Source organism: Odontomachus brunneus, unplaced genomic scaffold, assembly GCF_010583005.1.
Source record: "Odontomachus brunneus isolate Ranch 3 - 2012 unplaced genomic scaffold, Obru_v1 Obru_scaffold_054, whole genome shotgun sequence".
NCBI lineage: Eukaryota > Metazoa > Arthropoda > Insecta > Hymenoptera > Formicidae > Odontomachus > Odontomachus brunneus.
Window position 1 is genome coordinate 1,720,754 of NW_022639504.1, and position 22,696 is coordinate 1,743,449.

At 50.0% G+C, this 22,696-nt stretch overlaps 1 protein-coding gene across 11 annotated transcripts in view; it reads left to right on the forward strand.

Moving 5' to 3' along the window:
- Positions 1-22,696, forward strand: part of LOC116845633 (protein bric-a-brac 2-like) — a 509,307-nt gene that overhangs the window by 127,762 nt on the left and 358,849 nt on the right. For 10 of the 11 annotated variants that reach the window (XM_032818564.1, XM_032818566.1, XM_032818569.1 and 7 more), the window contains one exon: positions 17,515-18,791. In XM_032818564.1, the coding sequence (XP_032674455.1) occupies positions 17,829-18,791 (963 nt within the window). In that variant the 5' untranslated portion in view covers positions 17,515-17,828. Of the gene's footprint in view, positions 1-16,719; positions 18,792-22,696 lie in introns of those variants that run through there. The other variant, XM_032818562.1, reaches the window with a different exon arrangement.

The following is a 22,696-nucleotide window of genomic DNA, read 5'->3' on the forward strand; positions in this document are numbered from 1 at the left end:
AATATGTTGCTTAAGTGACATTCAATTCAACTACGTATGTGTATCAGAATGTGTATATTAATCATTAATCTAATGTAGCTCTGTAGATTGAGTTATCGCAACATCGGCAACTGGTGAGCCAAGATTTCATAAGCCAAGATTTTTCGCCGCAACGGCAAATCTTTTTTTCCGCATTTTCCCGTGAAATCGATCCGCGCGAGCACGGTGCGAAATCTTTTCTCCTCTCCCGGCGACAGATGTCTCTCCCGCGGGGGAGCTCGTTCCCGTCTAACGCCATTAGGATGCCTTCGAAAATAGCGGCGCAAGTAGGTACCTTGCGCGCTTCGCCGACTGTTCGCGAATAGTATTCGGGGCCCGGAATAATTCCGGGGTCGCGTAAGGACTCTTTCGTCGGGCGTGGAATATTTAATGGCCGATGACGAGCGCCGTAAATAATTGATCGCATTAAGATTGCATCGGGTCTATAGTTGAGAGCCGCGGCACGTGACGCATCGCGTATACCGCATCGTGTGTGTTTATACATATACACACATATATTGTATACATGTATACACACGCGCGCGTGATTTGTGTATGTGTGCATGCGCGCGTCCGGTTATCAAAGAAAAAGAAGATCAGGCGAATCGAGGGGAATAAAGCGTTGCGGTTTACGATCGGGAATAAGCGCTCGCGATCGAGCTTTCGAGCTTTCTGGCAGCGCGGCGCGCTTCGCCCCCGAGACGCGGGGATGACAGCCGCTGAATAATACAGCGGACTCGCGTCGAGGTTAGATATTCTTACGATCACCGGCAATCCTTCCCTTCCAGCCCCACCCCCTTAACTCGGCTCCGCTGCCCTTCCGCCGATACACGGCTAAATCGTCAATTATTCAGGCCACGGCTTGAGCATTTTCCTCGTTTCCGATCGCCCACAAGTATATGAAGTCCGAGTCGGCCGGACGTCGTTAACGGCACATACGTAACCGCCTTTCGTTCGAGTCCCTTATGAGAGAGTATCGCGGATCGCGTTATGCTTCCGAAGGGATAACGCGGCGATAACGGTCGCAGAGAGAAAGAGAGAGAAAGCTCTCGGCGTAGCTCGGCGGAAACCATACGAGCGCGAATATTACGGGGAGGGAGGAACGGCCGAAAGTCGCGATAAATCGCGGCCTCGTCGCACCCGCGCGCTCTCTTGGTGTGTGTAGCGGCGGGATCTATTCTCTTGTCTTTGTACGTTATCTCGTCAAGAGACGAGATGGCGTGCCCCTTTGCGGGGTGATCGATTTTTCGGAATCATGAATTCGTAAGAATATTATATCGGTGCCGCGCGTGGTTGAGCCGGTAGATAAATATAAGCCGAGAATCGATGCTGTAATTCTTCATAATTCATGGCGTTGGTCTTTACACTTCCTTTCCGACTAATCTCTTCAAACTAATCCGGTATTCCGGCCCGAGTCCGGCACCATAAATTATTCTCATAGATTTAGTTCGTTGTCTCTTTTATAACTTATAACTGACCATTCTATACCCTCTTATAATTTTTTCAAGCGGTGCAAAAGTGTGCTTGAAGAAACAAACGAGTGAACAAATGAAGGAACGAACGACCTGAACGGCCGACCGGCTGCCTGGCTGGTTGCTCACTCGGTGATCGACGGTACCCTCGAGTCGAAACAGCTTTCGCGGATAATTCGGGAATGGCGGAACACATCGACCTCTGCAACAGTTAAGACGATTAACGATTAACGCGAAACTGTCGGCCACGTCATCGCGCGTCGCACTCGAAAAAGATCGCTAATTACACACGTCGCGCGGGCGCGCGAAATGAAAAAGAAACAAGAAAATCCATCGCGCGACCCCGCCACCTCCCATCCCCCCGAGTCCCGAAAACTACATACGACAGCCAATAAATCGCTTCAATAAATCGCCCACTCGACATTCGCCGCACTAAACGGCGCCAAACCGGTCGCTCTCCTCGTATTTCGGTACCGCTTTATTTTCGTTATAGACATACTAATCGCGCCAACCCGGAGCTCTCTCTCTCTCTCTCTCTCTCGTCTCTATCGTGCCACCAATCAAATCGGTTCCACTTGCTTTATATTTCTCGATTTCACACTGTGACGCCAACAATCTACCATCTTTGTTCGTTCCCTTCGCGTTTTCACTCGTCTCTCTTGCGTCAGTCCGTCGTCGTCGTCCATCCTCCCTGAAGCGGGTTAACGAGATCGGGGGGACATTTTATAAAAGGACAGAGCATCGCGCGCGCGCGCTGCCACGAGAGGTGTCCCCTTTAATTATTCAGGCGCAATTAACACGTCAATAGGTCCGTTGCACCTGGCTGCCGTCTTCCGCCAAATATGTACGTACGTTCGCGAGATGGCACAGCCGAGCTTCTACTCTCCAAACGTCCCTCTGTATTCATTTATAAGCCGTTTTTTTTCATTCCCCCTTCAACGTCTCCGTATCTTTCCCTCTTTCTCCCTCTCGGTGAACGCGAAAAGAACGGACGGCGCTCTTTCTCTCTCTCTCTCTCTCTCTCTCTCTCTCTCGCCCTCACTTCATATCTCTGTCTGTCTTTCGTTTTCTTCTCCCCCTCGCTCCCTCCCTTTCTTCCCTCTCGCCTCGCTTCGCTTTACCTTTGTTTATCTCATTTTTATTTTATTTTACTCTCTTACTTGGAGCGTCTACTATGAAATCTTCAGTCGCGTTGCCTACGGATTATGTTATTTTATGCTGAGTCGATGGCTTTCTTTCAAACGGCACGTTTGTGCTTTGTGGAGCGGCTGTAGATTTGAAGAAATCCTCTGCGAATAGCATATAAATACATGTATCTCTCGCGTCTCCCTCTGTCACTCTCTTTCCCTTTCCCGACCTCCCTGTATCCGATCGCGAAGTCGGAATATAATGGTGCATTTTATTCTTTTATTATTACCTCACTTTTCCATTCATACTCTCTTGCATTATATACATTTTCTCTCCCTCGCAACTTTTCCTCTCGCTCTTTTTTATTTCTCATCTTGTACCCAGTCCTTTCTCCTTCTTCCATTGTATCTAATTTATTATCCGTCATACGCGCATTTATTTCAAACACACATAACGCGTCCCATGAATACGCACAAAGAAACGTTTGAAAGTGTCTCTCATCTATACGCGCTATAAGTACGTGTATAAGTACGCGTTGCATCTGTCCCACTTGTATACGGTACTTTGTATGAACGTGGCATATGTCTATGGCATGTCGCACAAAGCATGTGGAAAAAAGCACGTGTCCCTTATTTTCAGCTGTTCGATAACATACCAAAAAAGCGCGATAAGGGACACTTGCAATTGTTTCCTTACTGTCATCATAGTGTATTGTAATATATTGTATTTTTACATCGCTTTATACTGCAATATTCTATTATATTGTATATTATGTATTATATAATATTTTGCATTATAATTCCAAAAGTAAATGTAATATTGAAATATAATCTATATACTTTATTTAAGCTCTCCATCTTCAATCTTTTCTTATAAAGATCTTACCAGTTTAAGAAATTTTAATTTTTCGATTGTCTGACTTGTCAGTGGCTTGTACTACTGGAATACAAAATTTTCATTAAAGTAGTACAAGTCAACGACACATCAGAGGATCGAAAATTTAAATTTTAAATAAAAGGATCTTTACAGGAAAAGATTGAAGGCGAGTGATGTGTAAATGAAGTACAGATATCATTTTAAAAAATTACATTTATGTTTTACAAATTAATGTGTAATATAATACAATATAAACACAAAGTATATATTAGAATATATTACAGTATAATGAAATAAAATATATCTTTGCCATAATAAAGTATATAAGAAAATGTCTATATCTCGGATACATATTTTTACTTTCCTTGTTATTATTTATAGAAATATTAAAAGTTTTGTAAAGATGAAAATTGAAAAAAAAAATTTGTTGAATCTACCCATAAATAATAAGATTATTTTTTTTTAATAGTATTTATTGAATATGTGATGTGATTGCTGCGCTGGAAGTAGTTACAGACGCGTTGCGCCTAAGCAAAGTATCACGTATAAGTGGGACAGACGCGACGTATACATAACTACTTATAAAGTCACGCTGGCCATCCGAATACTAAAGTAAATGAGATTTCAAAAAGTAATTGTACGCAAATAAATTTAATATAGAATCTTTAATGTAAAATCTTGAAATTCGTGAAGATAATAAATACTAAAGTAAATGAGATTTCAAAAAGTAATTGTACGTAAATAAATTTAATATAGAATCTTTAATGTAAAATCTTGAAATTCGTAAAGATAAAAAGAGTTGAGAATATGTTTAAGATATAAAGTATGAGAAAAATCTAAATATACCGTTATAAAGTGTATTAAACACCATAAACGTGCTATATGAAACATTGACCTTACAATTTCAATGATATTCATTCACAGTTAATTCCATCGATTTATCCCTCCCCCCCCCTCCTTTCAGGGGCTGTCCCGACATTTGTAGAGTGACGTTTATGAACTTGTACGGCGAAAACATATATAAGAAGAAAAATTTTCTTTTTGACTACTTCACGATCCACCAAGATCGGTGTGGACATGAAAGGGTTAGTCGTAGAACACGGAACCGATTTTACGATATTGACACTCACTTTCTCCTCGAGGAGGACAGAACTCTACCGCTGAGCCGCTCGCGAAGCTCATCCTCGCGCGAAGGCGTTGCCTTGCGTTCCTCTCGAAATATTGATAGCTAATTATTTTCGTACACAGTCGCATGTATCGGCGCGCACCCCTGAGTCTCCGATGATCGCGCTGCCGAATTACCACCACCGGGTTAATTATAATCTGCGGGTGCGCGCTCGCGCGCGGATTAAACGCGTTTCGACGTCGCAAATATAGATCGCTTACATCATTAACATTCCCGAATGTCGCTATCTCCTACTTACGCGCGTCGTTTATAGAACACCCCGTGTCGGCGGAGTTCGCTGCCGCGTAAAACGTCGCGGCAGCGTATAGACACACCTTTAAGTATTAAGCTTCTCAACTATTGATGGCCGATTGTTTCTCCGGATCTTCTGCTTCTTGCGCTCCGCTCGCTACCGCCCCGTAACTCGCTTTCCGCTAATGCATCACTAGCCCAGAACTTATTCGGGGATTCGAATTGAATTACTCCGCAGCTAAACGGAGTCACAATTAAATTCCTAGTACTTTGAGAGACAGCGAGAATATTCGGGAAAATGTTGTTGCAGCACCGACAGCAGCCGAATACATGATGCAACAACAACGGCGTTGTAAGACCTTTCCATGACGACGACGACGACGACGACGACGACGACGACGACGACGTCGACGTCGACGAAGACGGTGGACGCTTATACGCGTCGTAAAATGGCGCATCGAATTTTCATTATCGTTCCTTTCGTCTTTCAGATATTTATGGAGATTTGTTCCCCCAGAATCGCCCGTGAATAATTTCTCGCCGGATGCTTTTTCCCTAAATGGCGAGAGGGGGCGAGCAGGAAACCTCTCGGCAAAGCCGGCGTTTGATGCCGTTCAAGAAGGTCCTGCTTTATTGCTCGACCGGTCACGCGCTATGCGCGCCTTGCCGTAAATAATGTAGGAAAGGGGTTGCGGAATAAACTCGCGTGCATGTGTATGTGTATGTAAACGCGGCGTTTCGCCACCGTGTCTGCCTGTCGAACGAGTCGTCGATAACAATTTAATTTTTCCTTCTCACTGTCTCTCTTTTCCTTTCTTGTCTTTCCTCTAACTTGCGTGGAAACAACGCGACGAAAGGGTTGCATCGTCGCGAAAGTAGGGTGCGCGTGGATAGTTTTAACAACTTACCGGCTCGTTGGGATATTCCGCATGCAGAGCGACGTTCTCCCGAGGATAGGTATAATGTTGAACGCTCGCCTTCCCCAACCGATGCGTATCCCGCGCGAACAGTCCCGTTCGTTGGAGTATATAATAATTTTTATGAGTACTTGTTAGAGAGCGAGGAGTGCGCGTGGTCGTCGCCGCCGTCGTGGATGAAATTCGAGCGATTCTGGGGAGTTCCCATCGTGCGTGCGTGGCACGTAATTTATGAGGAAAAAAGATGGAGGAAATTCCGCGATTTCCCTCGCAATTCCTCAACGCTCAAGACCGCGAATTTAATCTTGCGAAACTCGAGTACTTCCACCGTAACGTCGAAGCTCCGAAGGTCGGAGACGTCAAGGCGCCTCCGCGCTCGGATTTTCGCGACTTACACGTTACTTTACGCTTGCGACACACCTCCCGGAACTCTCGAGCTGGTCGCGAAATTTTCGATCTTTTCGTCCACCAAGGGTGACTTTGTACAACCACGCGCGATCGGACAGCGCCGCGTCCGCAATTCCTGGATCCGGCAACAGGCCCGGGAAAGGATCCGTACGGAGGCGCCATAAAGGTGGTACTCGCTATCGACAACCTTGTCTTGCGGCCCTATAGGTACACGATCCATGTATACAGGTACATATAGTATATACGGGGTGGCGCCCGAACAAGAGGGAGGAGAAGAGAGAAGAGAGAGAGAGAGAGAGAGAGAGAGAGAGAGAGAGAGAGAACGCGCACGACACGGAGAGACGGGACGGGCAGGAGGGGGGGAGGGGATGAAATGCGGGGTCGCAAGTCGGTATTGTCGTCGGTTACAAATCAAATACCCGATATCATTGTTCGGTACAAACCAACCCATCCACTCGCCTCCCAGCCGTCCCCCGTCCCGCGTCGCGTCCCCTTCTGCAACGTTAACCTCGTGCACAAGCTGCACGCTCCGCGCAGCGACTACGACTAATAACTACTGCCATCGTGTGCGGCCGTGTGCGTGAATGTTGCACGAACACAATACCGCCGACGACGACGACGACGATGACGACGACAACAACGACGATGACGTCGCCAACGACGTGTAAGTGGAGAAAACATTTCTGCTACTCGCTGCGAAGTCTTATGATCGCACGGCTGAAATGATCGCGTCTTATGATCGCGCTGTACTCGCCGAAGGCTCGGTGAACAACCCTTTTAACCCTTCGCCACTTTCCGCAGCGAAGTATAGTTTGCACAACACGTAGTCCGCCCTCTGCACAACTACAGCACTTTCCCCCCGTTACGAATTGCAGGTGTCGAACCGGGAAGGATAACGGCAGGTTGGTGGACGTTCAGGCGTGAACAAAATGTGTTCGCGTCTTGTCCATGAGAAAACATGAAACGATTGAATCGTACCGCAGATTCCGAGATTCTCGTTATATCACTTTTTCCGAACATCATACTAGTCCTTACGTATTTGATGCGTAACACCATTGAAAGACACTGAACGATAAACGAAGCATTGGTACGATTCGCTTCAGTGAGTAAGATAATCCGTCGCTGCGCGGGACACAAAGTAACTTGTGAAATGCGTTCAATGCAAAGTCCAGATCACTTCCCCGTACGGATCTTGATCTTTCCCTTCATCGTCCCAGCCGTATCTTCGCGATTCCACAGAGAGGATGCGGAATTTTACGTTATTGTATACGTGAGAATTTTATCCGCTCGCCGCGATCCTTGTCATTATTCATTCTTACGCCAAACACTTGCACGCTCTCCCCGTCTTCCAGCGAACATCCGCGATAAGGATAGACTGGCGATGCACACATGCCGTTCGCGCGATTATGCCCGCGCCAGTGTCTGATCGGCGTGTAGTCATCAGCCGCGAAATCGGATTGGTCTCGTCGCACGAGAGGGACGCGGGATATCGCTTCATCCGAGACTCGCCATCGCCGCCACCATCGTCGCCATCGTCGTCATCGTCGTGGCACTGACGCCCCGGATTCGCCGCTACGGATTGAAACGGATGCGCGTAATGCCGGATGCGAGATGCCGGGAGAACGCGCGAGCGAGTTCTTGAGGGGATTTCTCGATCTCGCGCGCGCGTTACCGCTACCGTTGGTAGCGTGGGAATGCGACCATTCAAATTAGTTACACCGTCGAACACGATTCCCGATGGCGAGGTGCAGTTTAGTTTTCTCGTTCATCACACGTCGAAGCGCAAACTCTTTCCCGCGCCCTGCGACTTCGCCGCGGACCTCGAGTTCTCGCTAAAAGCGAGAAACGCAACAATAATTTGGAATGCGCAATATAAAATTGACACACTATCAGCTAAGTGGTTAATGTTACGAGGTCTACTTTGCCGGAGAGTCTCCAGGCAAGATACGCTATAATTACCTCGGCGAAGTACGCGCAATTGTTCTTTTTTTGTCTGGGTACACCGACAAGCGCTAATTGCGCAAACTTGACAGATAGCAGCGAGCGTTTCGACACCCGATAGCCTTAATCGTCGCGAGCGAATCTTCGTGTATGGGAAGGATTACCGCGAACATAACGTCGGCATTCAAACGGCTTGCTCGCGAACGCGACTAAGGTGGTGGGACCATCTCCACGCGAAACGTCGCGACACTGCATACTCGCGCCACAACACGTTCTTTAGTCCTCCTTACACAAACCGCGGTAATTAATCAGGGGGTTAATTACGGCTCAGTCGACGAGTCTATTCCTGCATCGGCGACTCGAAATATTCACGCGGATGGCTTTCCTAGTCGCGAGGAAGGACGGGGGTGAAGAGCACGAGGAGCAGGACTACAGGGGGAGTGAGGGGGGAGGAGTACGAGAGTACCGGGTATGAAGGGTGAGAAACGTATGAGAGATAGAGACAGCAAGGAGACAGACAGACAGAGAGAGAGAGAGAGAGAGAGAGAGAGAGAGAGAGACAGCCAGAAACGCGGTGGACGGACGAGGGGTTGCGAGCAAGGGTGCGCGAGGGAGGAGGTGGCAGAGACTCGGCTAGGCACACCACCGCCACCCCGGGCGGGCGATTAATGATTCAGGGGCAGAATTTCGCGATGCTGAAATATTAAGCGTATAACCCTCTCGTTCTCCGCCACTTCCCTCTCCCTCTCCCTTCCGCCGCACCCTCTGCGCCGCTCTTACCTCTTTCCTACCTGCTGCGTCCCGCGTCCGTCCCTCCGCGCGCGATTCCACACTGTCCCGCGCTCCCTTTCTCTTCGTCGTCCCCCTCGGCGCTTCCTTCGCACCCTCTCTTTCTCTCAACGGCGCGTAGGATACTTCACCATCCACCTGTCCCCCTTCTCACCCCCGCGTATCCTCATCCTCCCCCTTCCCCTCCCTCTCAGCCGTCCTGTTCCGCGTCCTCGCGTCTGCCGTGCGATATACGCACCAGTCCTTTCAGGTTGCACAAGCAGGCACGCGCGTACTGGGTGTTCTAAAAGCAGCGACGTGCTTTGGCACTGTCGAGAGAACGATCTCCTCGATCCACCATAAGCGATCGAAGGATTCTCGCGAATTAAGTCCCGTCAACGAGTGATGCAGTACTCGAGAGTGAGCGCCTCGGAAGCGTGTCTATTCGCGGATTAAGCACCGAGGGAATAGGAATCCGGAAAGTCGCGAGAAAAATGAAGCACCGTAACGCGCGCTCTCGTTGAACGAGAAAATCTATCGCGGCAGCCTACTGTACACGTAATCTACGCAGACCGTCGTTGCGCCAATGAGATGTCTGCACTGTGCAATGAGTGTAAAAAAAGAAATTAAAAACTTAAAGAAACTTGACGAACTTCACTCGTCAAAACTTACCATACAATACTCGACGTTAGAATCAGAAAACGGAAACTACAAAATAGCGGGCCGTCTTCCATTTCTTTTCCCTCAAGTGGAAATTGTTTTTTCCAAGTAGATTTTCTATGCAATAATTAACTGCTTTCCTAAATAAAAACTCCGTGCTATGTAAGGAGATCACTTCGGGACATCCTGTATATACCCCGATGTTAGCTGTTCGTGCACGCGTTCGTTCGTTCGCTCGCTCGCTCGCCCGCTCGCTCGCGCGCGCACGCTTAGCCACGCGGCGGCAGCATCATCAATATTTCTCTTTGCTCATTGTTCTTGTACAATGCGAGCGCAAGGCCGCTGCCGTCTCTGTAATGCCGGGGGAGTGCCGGCGTCGCCGGAGCAGGTAGCGATTACCGTGGAAATGGCTAATTTTAAGCCACCTCTCGCGGGAGAGACACGCGTGGTGCAAGACGGGGCGATCGATCGATCCGCACGCTGCACCGCGGCGAAATAAAGGACCGATGGGATAGGATTCGAAAGTTCTCCTAAAGGCCATGCAAAAACCGACAGCGCGAGCCTACCCTCTTTGGCGATCTTCCCCACTGAGAACAACGGCGAGCACGTCGTTGAAACCTTAAACCGAGGCTAAACGCATTAATAACAGTCGAGTGGATCCTTTCGAATCCTCATCTTGCTTCTGAAGGAACAAATTTTTCCAGAGGAATTTGGGTAAGATCGTACTTTTGTGGAAAAAAATGTCTCTCTCGCTTCCGACCAAAGTGAGGAAAAAGCAAATGCTTGTTCAGCACGAGCACAGGGAGCAGGTACAAGCGAATTTTCCGCGGGACACGCGTGTTTCTCCCTCAGCCGCATGTACGAAAATATGATTTCGGAAAAACAGTGGATAGTTATGGAGGATTCAATTAAGCACTCTCTAAATATCTTGAAGTGAAATCTTCTTGAAAACAAGGATAAAAATTCACCTGACGCGATAGTGAAAATATTGCCACTTGGAAGAGGGAATGTTTCTTTGAGTAGATTGAATTTTTGTGGCATTCCTGTGACATCGCAGCTTTAATCTTCAATTTCGAGTGAAAATATCCACTCGACGATTCAAAATGGAAAACTCGCTCTACATGAGTGAATAGTCAATAAACTCGTGTGACTCGGCTTGTCACTCTTTTTCTGAATAAAATTTTACTCCAAGGAATTCAAAGACTACAAAGAGGAAAAGAGGCGGTGTAATAAGATGACATTGATTTAAATGATCGAAATCACGAGTTCACGACACGTAGAGTTCTTCGCACGAGTCGCATCAATGTGCCTTAATAATCCCCTGTTTTGTAAGTTAAAGGCACACAAAATAACATAGCTGCACGTGCATAGCCTAGGATCAATGAGCATGTTTTACAGATCAATATGTCAACTTTATTCTAGATGCTCATTAGTTGAGGTGGTCTCATGCATCTGTATCATTTTGTGTGCGATAACTCTAACGCTGTGCTTCCGATCGTCAACGTTTTCTGCAACGCGCGTTCGCGCAGCGCGAGAAAAGTAAGAGAATCAGCCCCCCTCTTCACCTTGCATTGTGACATAATCTCGCGTTTACTCCCTTAGTTTCGTCGGATCCAGGATTAACGAGGCTCACGACTCCGCTCGGAGGAATACGCGGATATCGCATGCGGAAGTAAAAGGCGACGGGCCGTTTAGAGTCCGTTTACGGCGGGCTTGATGCGCGATCGTGGACGGGCTTTACTGCGGGGGAAAGGATTTTCCGCGTTCGTCACACAGGCCGCGCGCGTTACACAGGTGGAAATGGTTACAGGTAGAAAATCCGTGCCTGCCGCCCGTCCGCGTTCGCGCGATCGCTCGCTCTTGGCGCTTTTATTCCATCGCCCGCGCCTCGTGCGTCCGTTTTTTCATCTCGTATTTTTTCATAACTTGCCCCCGAGAGTGCGTCGACGGGACGGAAAAAGTACTGTCGACCCTTCACCGATTGTCCGACGCCGTCGCGCACGAGAACGCGGCTCGGGTCGCGGAATTCCGACGACGAGAATGTCGCCGTTCGACCGTCGAAATCACACGATCGCCTCTCCTACGGCGAAAACGTCTCTTGGTGAAACCCGTTCCCGCGGTCCCTCGAGCCGGTCGAAAATTTTTCCGCGCCACCAACGGCGAAGGGCGTTAGTATACTGTTTGCAGTTAAACAATATTACGTAGTAAAATTTATAGCCCTCCCCCGGCGCGCCCTTACAATGCGCCCGCTCGCTCGCCCTACACTACACGGGGGTGAAGGTATCAACGATATGAGAAATACGGGCGTTATGGCCAGTGCCACCCCCGCGATGCCGGCCGCCACCCCTTGCGATGATCCACGGCTTAGCGAGCGCCGTCGTTGAATGTGTTTTTGCTCTTTTCTTTTTTTTTATCCTCAAAACGCCGGAACGGCCTTTCGACTCGCGAAGCAGAGGGGAGAGGGAATATCGCCGGGAAGAGAGAAGTCCTTCTCGTTCTAGTCGCGTTTCTTCCTCGAAGTAAGAAATAACGCTTCTCCGCCCCTTCTCACTCTCTCCCTTCCTCTTTCTCTCTCACGCACGCGGCAAATCTGCGGAATTGCAGCGAGAGGAAAAAGGTCCCGCAGTTGTTGCTGGCGCAATGTCGGTATTTTGTAAACATTATGCCGACATAAACCACGTTACGGTAACATCAAGTTTGATATTACATATTTGCCGTTCGAGTAACAGCAACTAAAGTTGCTCGCGCACGGCGAATGTAAGTCGTATTCTTACGCGCTTTTATTGTGAGAGTGTATGCGAGCGCGCGAACTCGCGTTTTTGTTACCGCGGCAGTGTGGTGCGTAACGTCTACGTACGCGTCGTTTCGCCGTCCTCGCGACTAACAAGTTTCTGTTTGCGCGAGAAAATTCTAACGCGCCGCCTCGATATTATCATAACAATATCTATTTCCCCCGAGGCGCCACTCGTAATTCTTCGCGAGAGCGCTTCGTTCGATCTCGTTCCCGCGATCGATACGCCTTGAACGAACGCATGACCGCGTGTAATGATATATTTGTGTTACGCTCCGAGCCTCTTCAAAATTTGAGAGTTCTCATTTGCATACTCGCGTAACTGGATGCGCGAGAAACGCAGTCCGCGGAGCGCGAAGGCGACTATTATTTCCGCGACTTTCTGAGCCTTGCGGTATAGCATTGTGCAGAAAATATAGCTCGGCATTACCGACTAAATTTTTCAATGGCTGACTCGAACTTAGCTGAAAGGCTAACCGTTTCGCTGCCATTGTCGAGTTGACCACTACGAATAAAATGCACTGTATAGTTAAAATTTATCAGTAGAATGAATAGCTGAGAAAATGGCAGCTGTTCTTAGGAATCTAACCATTTTTTTGTATGTACAAAACATCGTTTTTCATGATAGCGAATATTTCTTACCGCAGCGTGTAAGTTCAAACAAATTGGGCTTTCAACCAATGGAAGAAAGATTGTAATACTTTTATTATGATGAGAAGTTTTTAGAGATACCCATATTTATTATATAAATTCATATATATGTATAAAAATATTTCTTAAAAGATGAGTTTTTTACTAAATATTTCTGATATCCGAAGAAAATCCTAAGAAAATTAATTTCTTCATATCAAAGGAGCTTAATAATTATACCGAAGAAAACAACTTCTCCCATTGGATACTGCATGCGTTCTGAAATTTATCGAGATGAAAGTGCTGCAACCTTTCTTCCACCGGCTGTCCCTGTTTCACAGAAACGTTTCAGCCGCTACTTCTCAGCCCCTTCTGCTAATCCGTTTTCCGCGTGGAGAACGCGGCTCGACGCGGCGGAAAAATAACATGGCGTACGGCACGACGGCGGCATCAGGCCGCCGCATCGTGTTTATACGTGCGCGGCCCGTAAAAGAGGTGGGCGATATTCCCTCATCAGAAAGCCCGCGGGTGTCGTTATTCGGCGGGCGTATATCCCCGACGACTCGTACGCCGTTTGGCATCGCCACCGTTACCCCGTTTTTACGCGTCTAATATCGCGCGCACAGCTTTACACACGTCCGATCGGCAACGTTCGTGGCGGCCGGAGACCAAAAAAATCGAGTTAGGGGATCACCCCGCGTCCTTCACGGTACAAATCCGCAGCACGCCTGTAAATCTGCGTACAGGATAAATCCGAATTCCCAGGATTTACGCTTCCTACGGGACACGCTCTTCGGAGTATCGTTATGAGTGTTCTAATGATTATTACCGGGACATTAATTCCCTTGGAAATGAAAAATTCTTACACCAATATGTGTGGATATATCGAGAGTTTTTCAAACCGGACGTTACTTCTGCCTTCTCTGCCATCATCTTTCTTCCAAAACTCGAATCAAACAATAGACACTTAGGCTGACACAAAGGTTGACGCTATTTTCATCGCGATTAGAAATCTCAATACATGTTAAAAATAATCTATTCTCACCGCTCACCTCATTGGACGTTTGTTTTCAGCCTAGTTAGTTGTCTTGTCCTACGAATATTCGAAGATTTACGCTCGAGTTCCAGCATCATCGAGATATTGCGCGACAGTCGTCCGACGTAGTCGTCGAGAATTAATTCTTAGACGAGAGCGACCGGCCAGCCCCACGTGGTGCTCGCTATTACCAAAATTCAAGCTAATAGCCAGTTAGGGGAGTCCGGCCAGTTCGCAAGAGGCGGACGCGGGGACGCGTCTCTCTTTGTAGCCTTAATTAGATTAAGACCGCCATCTTTCCCGGCCAGCGCCGCCGACGTAGCGTGTAATTCCGTTATCGTGGCACGGCTGCCCAAATTCGATCGTCGATATCGTCTTGTTGGACCCCGAGTGACGACAGACGGCGAAACCGCGCGTCGACGCTGAATAATCCGCCGTATTCGCATTCCAATTACCTCGCCACGTGCCGTCGCGAGCACAAGAAAGGGTGCGGATTCTTCAGAGGGACAAGGGATGAGAGATGCAGGCCACGAAATCGTAGTTGATGCACAACGCACGATAATAACCTGCTCTATACGCGCGAGAATAGAGTAATTCCAATGTAAATATTCCTGTGAAGAGAGCAAGGCCAGCATGATTGCTCTAGAGAGTTAGAGCTGCGTCGCGTTGGGGTGATCTGTAGTTAGGGTAGTTGGCGGAGTTGGTTGTGTTGGAGCGAGAGAAACCGTCTCTCTATTTTCACGTAAAAACATTACTCTAATCAGCATCATAAGGCACCTGCTATTATAACATCTATTGCAATAACAATGATCACTTAGTCTGGGACTACACCACACTATACACCTTAGCAAGACACTCAGCATTATTTCTTCTTTATTGCCACGAAGCAGTGGTGCTTTATAAGTGGGAAACGCGTTCTCTCGGATCACCTCGAGGCTACACAAGTCCACGTTATTATACCTATAAGTTGAAATTGCTGATACATCCAGTTGCTACCTTGTAGATTTGTGCTATGAACACAATCCGCTCCAATTGGGTTGGATTGGATCGAGGCGTTTTAGGCACCGGTGTTCGCGAGCATGGATCTCGCGCTCGCCGGCTCTCGAGGAATACGTTCTAGACGTGGCGTAAAGTATCATTCATTCGTCAATTTACCGCGCTAATTTATTACGGTAGTTTCCACGAAGAATACCGCGAGTAATCGGCCTGTGTAATGCGGTGTTCCAGACTCATTTAGTAGATACGGTTAGAGCGCACGCTTCTACTCGTTCATCTCTCGCCGGTATCAGGACAATCGTTACTGTGCGCAGGTGCAATAAGAGCCCAACACTTAATGCACGAGACGAGAACTTACCCGGAAACTCAAAAACACCGACCGCGTTTCGCCGTAGAAGTCTCTTGACGGCGCTGCCGCCAGCGTTCGTTGAACTCACTTAAACCCACTGTAACAGAACAAATCCTCGCAATTTTTCATGCCGTTCACGAACCAAGCGTTATACGCTGATGCGACTCTAGAGGTTCCTCTATAAAAGGATCAAGTAAGATCGGATTTAATTTGTGGGACACCGTTTTCAATTCCACTTTAGACACGGAATTAGAATCCCAATTTGGATTTGTACGAACTGGATCATCCGAGATACTGGATCCACCGTAGCAGTATTCATCAATCGCGTGTCGGTGTTTCATAATTCACCCCAAGTAAGCCCCAAGTCCACCCGGACATCACTGAATCCTTTCGATCGTCAACCCAACGTGACCACCCAACGTGATACCCCAAAAACTGTTTTCACATTACCCACTCGTTTAAATCTCACCGCTTACGTAGGTGCAACCTACTTTCACGGGGTCGCGCGGTTCTTTCCTGGAATGCATTGATTCCTACCTGCGATACCTGCAGATAGAGAGAGAGAAAGAGCACCGTCCCCGTCATCGTCGTCGTCGTCGTCGTCGACGTCGTCGTCGTCGTCGTCGTCGACGTCGTCGTCGTCGTCGTGCTCTCTACAACTGCGCGGCACTAGTAACGACAGAACAACCACCACCACCACCTCCGCCATCAGCAGAGCGCGGCCTCCTCTCATCATCATCAGCGGATCGCCGTTTCGGGAGGCCGATCGGTGGGCCTCGCCGGGGCCGATGCCGCGAGAGAGAGAATTCTCTCCTTCTCGGCGGCGAACAAAGCGAGACGCGTGGTCTCGCGGGAGGCCGCGAGAGTGAGAGAGGCGGTATGAGGCGGTCTCTATGGGCGGCGCCTGTCGGCGCGTCCGATCGGAAGGCGAGCGGTACGATTGGCCGGTACCGCCGCGGTGCGAGGGGAACGTGAGGACGCGTGAGGTACGGCGAGCACCTCCACCCGCGCGGCGCGCAACGTTGCCGTTTCCTTGCCGTGGTACGCGTCTCTCTCTCCCTCTTTCTCTCTCTCGCTGACGCTACTGCAGCTGCCGCCGTTGCCGCCACCACCGCCGCCACCGCCGCCGCCGCCGCCGCCACCACCACCGCCGCCGCCGCCGCCGCCACCGCCACCACCGCCGCCGCCACCGCCGCCGTTGCCGCCGCCGCCGCCGCCGCCGCCGTCGTCGTCGTCGTCGTCGTCGTCGTCGTCGTTGCCGCCGTTGCCGCGCCGCGCACGGCATCTCCACTGCCGCTCGAACGAACCGCCGCCGCGCTGCTGGCCCTCTCAGTCGCGACGCGCTCGTCACGGGGTGCAGATCGTACGCCGTTCGTCGTTCCGACACCCTTCGCCGCGCGCAGCACGCGCTTATCACGCCGCAACGCGCGGCGTACACCGCGATCCGTATCCGTGTCTATAACGCGCTGTACCGTCGTGGAAATCACGACACTGTCGTTGTCGTTATCGTTTTCGTCGATTGTCGCGTTTTGAAAGGTGGTTGGTGGTGGGTGGTTGATGGTGAAGTCAAACTCTTCCCTCTCTCTCGGACAAAAACAACGTGACGGACCTTTCGACGACTGATTGGACCGAGATAGGTGCTGATAGATAAGAACTTGAGGAAAAACGAGAGCGAGAACGATAGTGTGAGACAGAAGGAGGGAGAGAGAAAGAGAGTGAGAGAGAGGGAAAGGGGGTAAAACAAAGATAAAGTGTGCCGCGTGGTGCATCGGAGCAGGGTCGCAACCCTGTTTCGGGACTCTCTTGATCCCTCGGGAGACCTCCCGTCGTGTATGATGCTTTGTTGGGGGGAGACCAGTAGGTGAACTGTAACTCTTTCGCTGTGGGAGTGGAGTAGCGAGTATTTGAGTACGTTTTCGGCCGCACCTCCACGTCAAGCTCTACGATGCTCGACCGCGACGTCCCAACGGGACGATGACGCTCGCGTCGGTTCGCGTCTGACAGATCCGCGCACGTTGCCACGAGGCGCGCGGATAATCTCTCACTCCCGCGTTGCGCGCCGTACATCTGGAGTATTGCGTGTGGCTGTGCATGTGTGTCGTTGCAGATGCGGCCTCGTTGCTGATCCGATCAGGCTAGCGTTATCGATAACGAGAAGCCCGAGGCGCGAGACACCACGAGGAGGCCACCGTCAACGACGAGGAGGAGAAGGAGGAGGAGGACCGAGGAAGAGGAGAAGAAGAGGAAGAAGACGACGAAGAAGAAGACGTGCGACAGGTAGCGGAGGAGGAGAGAGCGTAGGTGGAAGCGCGCGTGGCGGAGAAGAACGGAGAAAGACGCAACCGGCGGAAAGGGGAGCTGGAGAGATCACTCTCTCTCTGTGAGAAACGAGACGAACGGAGGTAGCCTAAGCGCCCGAACATGACGCAGCAAAGCGGCGCTGGGTCACCCCAGCAGTTCTGTCTGCGCTGGAACAACTATCAGACCAATCTCACTAACGTCTTCGACCAGCTCCTGCACAGCGAGAGCTTCGTGGACGTCACCTTGGCCTGCGACGGGCACAGCGTCAAGGCCCACAAGATGGTACTCTCAGCCTGCAGCCCGTATTTCCAAACGCTCTTCTTCGACAACCCCTGCCAGCATCCGATCGTCATCATGAAGGACATCAAGTGGCCAGAGCTCAAGGCCGCGGTCGAGTTCATGTACAAGGGCGAGATCAATGTCTCCCAAGAGCAAATCGGGCCACTGCTCAAGGTCGCCGAAAGTCTCAAGATTCGCGGTCTCGCGGATGTCAACAGTGAGCAAGAGCTCACGTCTAGACCGAGTTTGGAGGAGGCTGCCGGTGCGGCGATGCACCGGAAGAAACGTCGCCGGATGTCCGGCGAGAGATCACCGTCCGGTACCAACAGTCCGGATCGTGTCGGTTCCGGTAGCATCGTCGACGATCAAGACGTGATCGCCAGCAACGTCGTCGTGCCCGAAATTCACAACATGATACCGGCGGCGAGCTCGACACCGAGGTCTCTGGGTTCACCCAGCACACCCAATATCTCCGTCACGCCGCAGATCAACCTGCAGGAGCTTCCGGTCACGCTGCCTCTACCGCCACCCCCGCCGCCACCCCCGCAGGGACAGCAGAGCTCGCACCCCCTGCCGACTCACCACGTGCCTGGCCACGTGACTTCCGGTCCGCACGCGCCCGTCAACCACCTGGGCGGCCACAGCCAGCAACTCGGCGTGCAGCAGCAGCAACAGCAGCAGCAGCAACAACAGCAGCAGCAACAGCAACAGCACCACCAGCAAGGCGCCGGTAATCAACCCGGTACCGGAGATGACCTCGAGATCAAGCCCGGCATCGCTGAGATGATTCGGGAGGAGGAAAGGGTGAGTCGAGAATTGTCTTTATCTACTTGTAATTCGCGCTCTCGGCTTTGCGTTTCTATCGCGAGAAATATCGTCAACGTCTGCGAAGATTGCCGCGGCTAGTGTGCGCAACGTGCCGGCTATGTATTTTTTCGCGGAAGAAACACTTTTCGAGTATTGTCTACTTGAAAACATCAGAAAAATAATCGAGTTTAGCGTCCAATGTCCGCGCAAGGATGATGGGACAGTGATTTGTTCTATTTAGCGAGAGGCTTAGCGCGGGTTGAAAGATTCGGATGTGTCAGTATAATCTGTTTGCTAAATTTTTCTTCGAGTAAAATTCTATTTGAGGAACAACGTCGCAGCCGAGTCACGCGAATTCAAATGACTTTTCATTGATGCAGAATGAATTTTCCATTCCGAATCATTGAGTGAATATTTTCATTCGAAGAGTTTGAAATCTATTGTACACAACAGATCATAACATAACGTCCTTAACATATCAAGTTGTACCTCTTTAAAACTTTTTATAGTATTTTAGAGCAAAGATGTGTATCATACGCTCTAAAAGGATATAACTTTATGTGCAATGCTATTATGCCGATCTGTGTGGTCCGTCGCAGAAACAAATTCGCTCTAGTCGACTGAAACATTTTCCCTCGTGTGGATTGACAAACCACCCCAAATTCCAGACGAAAAAATTGACTCTTGCGAGTGGCGGCACTTTCGAGTGTTTCGAACGAATTTTTGTTCGTTTTAAGTGAGGTCGCATTCCGCGAAATTTAGAGGGCTTCTTTTGAACGCGCGCAGTAGAAGTTTTATAAATTACAACTGCGAGGCTATATCACGTGATTACAGGCGCGCTTGAGAATCACCGACGAGCGTACGCTTGTCTGCGAGCGGAATGATACTGTTTTACGCGATTAATCTTTTTGTCCGGACGAGCATTTGTCTTTGCACGCGTCAGCGCCGATATGTAATTTTCGATGCAAATTGCACAACAAGTAGTCGGTAATTGCGCCGAGTGTTGTAATTAGAAGATTTTTACGCACATGATAACACCGAAGAGCTCGGACGCGTGGTATTCCGACGCGCTCAATATAATTTTTCTACTTTTATGTCGGAGGAGCATTACTTCTCTCGTTCTTTGTAACCCTAAAAAACCAAGAACACATGGGAGAATGAAACCGCGATGATTATGCATTTATTATCGAATTGGGGTAGGAACGAAGAAAGTCTCAGTTAAACGTTAGATCTCGGGGTTTCGAGTGACTTGTTGATTACGGCAGATCGATCGTTTCTACTTGGGCTGTGAGTGAGAAATCTTTACGAACTTTATGCCCGCGATACTCTGGAGACGTTAATAAAAGAATCCGCAAAATTTCTCAGCTATGTGTATATATGCGCTTTTACATAACAAAAGCCACGGCGACTGGCGATACCTTCTGATTCGAATTATGGCACGTTACCAAAGCTGTCACAAACCTAATCTCACCGTCGACAAGTTAAACAAACAGGCGAGCGAAGCTCGTCGCAGCGCGACGACCAAAAGATTCCGAATATACATCTGAACTTCGCCCGCTCCGTCGTCGAATAATGCAAATAAAACGCGGAAAGAAGAGTGAGGGAAAAAAATGAAACGCTCCAATATTTGCTCAACATTTAGAAATAATTTGGCGACGAGAGAGAGTCAATTAAAAGTTTCCCCTCCGGTCGGGGAGCGTGCCCTGCCGCCAGAAGTGAAACAAGAAACGACGGGGTGCGGCGGCGTTTCCCGCGGCGAACTAACCCTCTTCTTCTCTCTTTCTCTCTTGCTCTGTCGATCGAAAGTTTCGCACTCTGGGGTGGTTAATCAACCACCCTGCCCCTTTCTCTTTCTCTCCTTCTACCACTCCAAAATCACCCGGACCCAATTTTCCCGATAGAGTAACGAAAGGAGAAGACGCTCTCGCGAGTTTCCGTTATAACGAGAACGCGACGGTGGGAGGGGGAGAAAGGGAGAAGAAGGAGGGAGTCGCGCACTTTCGGTCCCAATCGAGGAAAAACGGCGGCGAAACGACGATCGGACTCTCCCGAGGAGACCATCTACACTATATTCGCGTTCACGGCAATCACCCCGCTATAATTGGCCGCCCCTTTCGATTCGGAAGAGTCGAGCGGACGTTACGGACTCGCGAGTCGCGGTGGTCACCGCCAATTATGCGGACGCGCGCGGACAGAGTTTTCGCGCCGAAACCGTTCGTCGCTTCCGACGCTCGCGAAAACGCAGAGGCAAGAGAAATGGACGGACGGACGGAGGGACGAAGGCAGGCAAGCTGTGGCAGGCAGGAAGGGAGGTTGGGAGGGAGCAAACGGGCGGTGAAAGAGAGAGGCCCGCGCGCTTTTCCGGAGGGGGAGAGGAGGTGGAGGAGGAAGAGGAGGAGGAGGAGGGCCATCCCAATTACCCGGCGATTGGCTTCGACGGTATGCGCTAATTGAGAGTATCAATGAACGTCAATGAGCGCAGTCAATATTTGACCGGGGTGCATCCGGCCGAGCGTTTTGTAACGTTCTTTTTGTTAAAGCGGATGACAAATATTGACCGCGCTCGTTCGCGCGCGTACGTGACGCACACGCACAGGTCACGCTGGCCACGCACGCACGCACACGTAACACGCGCGCGCGCGCGCGCGCAGATATCGACTGTTCTCGTTAATTACATCGGGACGACGGTGTCTCCTGCATTATTTATCGTCCGCTACCGGCGCAAGTTATTAAGCGTGCGGCTACTCACAAGCCGTTTTGTAAACGGCGACCGTCGGAGACGTCGCGCCGGTAAGAACCGCGACGGAACGGCGGCGGGTACGTGGCGGCGCTTCTTGGGGGTCGCAGAAAGCGGACTTCCGGTGGTGCCCTCGCGGCTCGGAAACCTCTCACGCGAGAAGCGAGACGGAAGTTACGCCGGAAGCAACGTGTTTGCAACGTCGTGAGTGTTCAGCGACGTCGAGAATGAATGATTAATAATCATGCAATTTGTTTTCATCGATCTGGAGATCCGCGCGCGAAGTTATCATGAATCTTTTAATCTGTACAATAGTAAAAAATCTAGAGAGAGAGAGAGAGAGAGAGAGAGAGAGAGAGAGAGAGAAATCCAGCCACTGCGGTAGCTAACAAACGCCTCGTTGCTCGGAGAGAGACCTAGAAGTTCTAGAATCGCGAGATTGAAGTTAAGAGAGACTTTCAAGCGACACTTTATAGACATATGATGCGTTTTATATTGATAACTAAGTTTTTATATTACTTGTGCGATATGAGTCCCGGTGGGTGTAAGAAGCGAGACGCGGCAAGATTTATGCCGGCACATCGCGATATCTCCGCGGCTACACGGGCATGATTGGCAAACGTGCGCGCGCGTACGTTCATCGGGAAGAAGAGTTAATCACGCGTTGCGCCGTTATCTTTCGCTTAGACGCGCAAATAAACGCGGTTCGCACCGCCGTTCGGCCGCAGTACGCGTCGGCTCGTCATGGCACACGGATGTGCACGCGTACGCCCGGAAAAAGGGTGACCCTTCGGGGACACGGGGGTGGAATCGCGACGCGGTAAACCCCGGCAAACATGTCGAATTTTCGCGTCCGGAATCGGGACCCAGGTGGTGATGGGATCCCCTGCGTTTGTGTGGTCGGTAGGGAAGAGCGCGTTACGCACCCGCGTTCATCGCGGAGCGACTGGCGAAGGCGTTTAACGCGCGCGGAAAAAGAACGGTGTGGCAACGGCGACTGCCAAGACTCCGACGAGAAAGAGCAAGGGAGAGGGAAAATGCGCGGAGTTCAATCTAGGAAATTAAAGCGAGCGCGACGTCAGCCGACAAGCGGCGTTATTTCTCTCTCTCTCTCTCTTGCTCTCTCTCTCTCTCTCTCTCTCTCTCTCTTTCTCTCTCTCTCGCT